At 43.4% G+C, this 6,342-nt stretch overlaps 1 protein-coding gene across 1 annotated transcript in view; it reads left to right on the forward strand.

The window, feature by feature from the left end:
* The first annotated feature begins 1,899 nt into the window (after window positions 1-1,899).
* Window positions 1,900-6,342, forward strand: part of agrn (agrin) — a 252,515-nt gene continuing 248,072 nt past the window's right edge. The window contains exons 1-2 of the mRNA XM_025059195.1: window positions 1,900-2,405; window positions 4,511-4,772. Coding sequence (XP_024914963.1) covers window positions 2,205-2,405; window positions 4,511-4,772 — 463 coding nt within the window. The 5' untranslated portion in view covers window positions 1,900-2,204. The remainder of the gene's footprint in view (window positions 2,406-4,510; window positions 4,773-6,342) is intronic.

Here is a 6,342-nt window from a genome sequence, read left to right on the forward strand (position 1 = left end):
AGGGAAATGTGTTTTTTCCTGAAAGGATGAATGATCAACACTTAATCTGAATAAAGGAACAGTGAAACAGAGACAAACTATCACCTTTCATCTAAACGTCACTTGTCTGTTTGGGTTACCTCAGCTGTCATAGCTGAGGCCTAGCTGAGCAAATTTTCTGCAAATATCCTCTGTAGCAACCGTGCACCAGCAAGCCTGTCATTTTCCCAGGAATAGACGGGTAGTTAAAATTACAGCTTCTGAGGAGTGGAAATTTACGCACTGTCTGTTTTTAAATAGGACCTCTAACAAAATAAGCATATGGGAACATTTACTGATTCAAACATGAGGAGTTTTATGATATACGGGGAATCTTTAATGGTACAACTCAGTGTGAGGGTGGCATCTGGATCACTTCTACATATACTGGACGTATGCTCAACCACTGCAGATGGAAACTCTGCCTGTAGTCAAACCTTTGTGACCAGGACACTGAAAAGAAGATCAAACTGTTGACCAGTGTCTTCTTCGTACACCACAATCTAAAATGGGAATGAACAACACTGACTTTGAAGTATTTACAAATATTTACAAAACTGAAAAGTTGAACTCAGGGCCCAGTCGGTAATATTAAAGAGGAAGAACATTAGAGTAGATTTTGGCACAAAGGAAACCATTTTTTGCAGAATGCCATAAAGGTTTGAAGCTGCATAAATATTTGAAGGCAAGTGGAACACGCTGTAAAATTTCTGACATATCCTTTTCCTCCTGATGCACTCAGAGCCAAACCTTATAAATCATACAAAACCCTATCTGCATTTAAGAAAAATAAAAACCCTCAAATGACTGCAGTCAACTGCTCATCCCTCACTGTCTTGTAAAGTTAAGCTTTCCCATGTGGAGATCAGGTTTTAGTGGAAATGGTTTAACAAGACCATTTGAAAAAAGACATCATGTAAGAAGAACATGTACTTTGGAAACAATTTTCGACAAAAAATAAAAAAAAACAGGTCAGAAAAATGTGAGTTACATGTTACAAAACTATGCAATTATAAACGTTTACAAGCAAAACAGAGAAACCAACCAAAAAGGGACAGACATGTTGGGTTGATCCCAGAGTCTGGCCTCTTCCTTAGATCTGTGCCTTTTCATCTTGTATATGGATATTCTAGTCAAAGAATGTAAAATGTGTAAAAAAGAAAAAAAAGGACACAAATTTTCCCACCCTGGCACAAGTAAACAGTATAAAGTATTGCAATATTTAAAAAAATGTCTTTCTGTACCCCTGTGCATTAGCTGCGTGCTCCCAGGGGGCCCTGCTCCCCCACTTTGGGTACCACTGCCTTAGACAGTGTCCATCTATCTTCATACTGCATGGTTTTGGACTGTTGGAGGACGCTGCAGTAACCAGAGACACCCTCCCACACACGGGGAACACAAACCTCCATATAGGAGGACCATCAGTTACCACACAGGATCGAACCAGTGACGTTTTTAGCTGTAAGGCATCAGCAGAAAAAACACTTTTTCCAGTGTGGCCCTCATTCAAACGATGGACTCTTGCATTTATTTCAGAGGATATTTTACAGGTTTCTACTTTTAATAATAGTATCATTGTAGAACTAAAGCCATGAGAGACCGGGGGTGGAGGTCATCACCGCCCTCTCCATCTGTCTGCTGCTCCTGCTGCAGCTGGAGCAGAGACACTGTGCGTCCAACTGGGGGCGGCGTCGGACATACACTTTCCACAGCACCAACCACCACCCACCTCACCCGCACTCGCACTTGTGGGATCAGCAATTCAGATTGCATGCAAATCGAGGAGTGTGAGTGTGTGTGTGTGTGTGTGTGTGTGTGAGAGAGAGAGAGAGAGAAAGAGAAAGAGAGGTGTAGTTACATTCCTAAAGCAAGCGAGCGAGCGAGAGAGAGAGAGATAAACCTCCTCCCTCCTCCGCCTCGTACACCTCCTTCTCCCACTTCTGCCTTCTCCGTCCACTCGTCTCTCCTGGTCTCCCAGCCGGCGGAGGCGGCAGAGAGGGATTTCCTACCCGGGGTTGTGGATGCTGGCTTTGGGGCTGCAGAGTCACAGAGACACTGATAGTCTGTAGGGAAGTTGCAGGGAGAAGCATCGGTGCAACAACAACCCTCAGCGGACTCCAAAAGAGTTGGTACAGAATTCAGTTGTGGGAAAGTTTACTTTTTAGCCAGGCTCTACATCCGTGGTCATGCGTTCGGATCGGACAGTCCGGGCTGGCCGGACAGCGCTGCTCCTGGCCGGGCTGCTCGTGAGTCTGTGGCAGCGCTGCTCTGCAAGTTGCCCGGAGAGAGAACTGGAGGACAGAGAGGAAGAGGCCAACATAGTCCTGACCGGCACCGTGGACGAAATCATCAACATGGACCCGGTGCACAACACCTACTCCTGCAAGGTACGTGTTCCAGAGACAAACTCTGTGCAGGCGGCAGCGAGCTACGCCATGGGAGGACACATGGCATGGTCCCGGTGGACAACAAGTGACCGCGGACCGTGTATATATTTACATTTACATTTGTGTGTCCGGCGGAAGTAAGCCCTCGGTGACAACTTTGTCTCGGGACACTTTTCCGCGGCTTGCACACACGCAGGTTGTTTGGAAAACATTTTACACAGTCATTGATCCAGACGCTCGTGGCGCTGGTTAAATCACACACTGAATGACACTGAATTCTCTCTGCCTTCAGAAATAGAAAGATGAGTAGGTGATGTTTTTTTTTTTTAAATTTTATTTCCACTTTCCAATTATATATCTACAGGGAGGGCCAACCAAGCATGTAATCATCTCCAACATGCTGCAGCAGGAGTCTGGCCCCTCACTGGCCCCTGGCTGCAGCACACACACACACACACACACAGAAATACATGGAAATACATGGAAATATGCAACTTATCATCAGGAAATAATTGAAAACCAGCTCTTGAATCTTTGTTTATTTGTTTCGGTTCATATTGTGGTTTTAACAGATGCCAGTTAAGAACAGGCATGTCAGTAGAATCTCAGTGAAGCATCAGATAAAAACTGAAGTTACTCAGTAGTTGATGGTACATTTGCTGACCGTCGTTCAAGAACAAAATATATTGTGGCAGAAAACACTGACAGGTGCAGTGAGGTGTCCAGAACTGAAGCAAGAGAAATGTATGTAGATGTTCTCTCTGTGTGCAACACTGCAGCTGATGAAGTTCAGCACTGCACGATGACACAGTGGAGACCCAGGCTGACTCAGTCCTGCAACCTGTGAATTCTACCACCGCAACTAACTCCTGGCCCAGTGTGTGTGTGTGTGTGTGTGTGTGTGCAGTAGTGCAATGACTTAAGTCATTTGTGCATCAAAGACCTAGAAATCCAAACGTCTGGGAAACCTAACGTCTTCAGTTAATCAGCAGAGCACATGACCAGGGAGGAAGGGAAAAAAACATCTGCTGTCTTATAAAATAAACCTCATTTGGTATTTACTCCTTGTGAAACAAACTTCTGCTCCATCACCAGCTTGTGGTGCACCGCTCTATAATCTGTTAAAAAAAAAAAGAAAGAAACAAGTTGTGCTTGCTCAGCTCCGTCACTGCACTTTTTCTCCAGCGCTGACTGGCTTCCCATCTCTGTGTGAGTGAATGGAAGTAGATTAGAGGTGCAGAGCTGGAAATAGAAACCTCCACATACCGTAGTGCTCAAATAAGACAAGACAGGTTATATGGGAACCATGACAGTGCACTAATCCCAGACCCTGCTGCACTCACTGTAATGCAGCGCTCCAGCAACGTGTAAATAGAATTTTTCTGGACAGACACCTTGAGGGTCGGACAATCTCATTTTTGTCTAAAGGAATGTAAATAGAGTCATAAATGGTGGAGATCACTGATAGTTATTTGAGTCTTAGTTGTTTTTTTCAGTTGCTTTAATAACGAGGTCCATAATTGGTCACAGCTGTAGCTGACCCCACAGGCATTTTCACTCAACTGTAATTGATTAAATGTACAGACTTGACATTGTGTCCTAATCAAGATGAACTTAAAGTGGAGACCCTAAACCAGTGTTTTTGCTCATGAGGGGTCGTCTAAAATGTAATTGTAGAAAAAAGAAAAAAAAATGACTGGTAAAAATATTTATTCAACTAATCATTATTCCTTTTTGAATTATCATTAAAAACATGACTAACAATATTAAACACCTATATTTTATCATTCATATATTCATGAATATAAATTCAGTTAATTAAATGCAGCATATATAAAAATCTGAGGTGGTGCTGGAAAATAAAATGTCGCTTTGTACTCTATATATTATATTTGCATCACTGTATAACAAACTAACAAAAAAATGTCTGTGGTTGAAATTTGAAACTTGAAATTTGCAATTGGGATCACGTAGTGTCATGAATTCAAAGACTGAAATCTTTGTAATAGACTATGTCCATTTTTAAAAAAAAATTATGAATATGAATTTCTTATATACGAGCTCCATCGACACAACATGAATTCATGTCTTTAATCTTCTTTTAGGTACGAGTTTGGCGCTACTTGAAAGGCAAGACCAGTGTCAACCGTGAAATCCTGCTGGATGGTGGGAACAAGGTGATGATTGGCGGCTTTGGCAACCCCAGCATTTGTGACAACCAAGTGGCCACGGGCGACACGCGCATATTTTTTCTCAACCCCGCCCCGGAGTTGATGGGACCCGAACACAAGAACGAACTCATGCTGAACTCAAGTCTGATGAGGATTACTCTGCGCAACCTGGAGGACGTGGAGCACTGTGTAGAAGGTAGGCAGCGTGCGATGATTTGAATAAGTTGGGTTGTGCTAAGACACGGATAAACACGTATGGAAGCTAATTTCTAAGCTTATCTGGGCTTATCTTACCTTACTGGTGATACGTGTATACGATCCATGCTGCAGTTTAAAGACTCACAGTAATTGTAAAGCACTTTGAGCAGCGAGGATTTCATACACTGGTGGCTGCTGAAATTACATAGCCTGAGGCGGGCCAGAGTCAAAGTTTCCCAGAACTCTCTGAAACCAGGACACCTGAGTCATTTCAGCAGCTTTGTTGCCATGGCAGGACTCCAGCCTTTCCCCCAAGCCTTGAGGTGACTGATAAACACCTTTAAGACTAGTTGAGTGCTTATACGATGATTCCTGACCTTTGCACCCGTGGGCCGGGCCATTTTATTAAGTCAGAGGAGGATCCGACTCTAGGTTTTGCTGTTTTTAAAGAAGCAGAGAGAAAGAGAAAATGTAGGTTGCGTTTGTTGAGAGCAGTGATTTTTTTTAACTAAAAAACTGCAGTAAAAAAGAAAATGAAACACTGTACTTAATATATTCCCCCAAGTTCTTTTTTTGGTTGCAAAGTGATTTGTCAGGCTCTTATAAGGCGAACCGTGAAGCCATGACTAATAAATCTCAGCAGCCACCGTGACTGTGAGACTGTAGCAGCCTGTGCCGTCTGTGCCACTGAACACAGAGTTTGTCGGCGTCTAACTTTTAATGGTGCCTGACAATGTTGGCAGCCCTTCGAAGTTAGTATGAATCTTAGTCTTAAGAATGGCCACGAGAAGCAAGAGGAAATCTATTAGTGCCTGAATCACCTTGCTGGGGGCTTCTAGCGTTGTTAGTTCCATTTTCTCAGTCCTTTGCTCAGAGGAGTTCTGGGTGGCTGGATGTTCCACTGGATGGAGATTGTTTGCAGTGTTAAGTTGCATTTGGCACACACATAAAACTTCTTCTGTTTGTCTGTCCGGGCACGAAACACAGCACTGCTAACCTTTTCTTTCAGGCCTCCTTTCTGTCTTCTTAGACTCCTCTCGTGGAAAAGGGAGTTTCTTGGCTCTGATGGAACTGTCTAGAATGTGCTCTTTTTGTTTCTGCACTTTGTATTTTAAGGAGGATTTACTTTTCATAACCTGATTTTCCCATATGGCACGATAGTTAGAGGAACAGCCGTAAGGTAATTCAACAAAAAAGCCATTAGACGGAAGTTAGACGGCGATACATTTGACAGATGAATGAAATGATTGATCAGTGTATTTGTGAGGTTTGTAGAAGTGTCTTCACCACATACAGCCTGAATGATTGAGTGGAAATCCCAGAGTGAAATCTGTGTTTGTGGTTGAGAGGTTCAAATTGGCGGTGATAATAAGTTGGCAGCCCCCGTCCGATGGAAAATGAGCTGTGAGGTTTCTGCTGGAGCTTAGTTTTAATTAAGAAAGTCAAGTCCAATCCTATCCATACCATGCAACCACGACCGCCGGCAACTTTGGGAAGTCAGTGCAGGGGGACAAGACTCTACCTGCCGCATTTTTCATCGTACCCTCCTCTGCTTTCTCCTCATTCTT

This window comes from Cynoglossus semilaevis, chromosome 10, assembly GCF_000523025.1.
Source record: "Cynoglossus semilaevis isolate Cse_v1.0 chromosome 10, Cse_v1.0, whole genome shotgun sequence".
Classification (NCBI taxonomy): Eukaryota; Metazoa; Chordata; class Actinopteri; order Pleuronectiformes; family Cynoglossidae; genus Cynoglossus; species Cynoglossus semilaevis.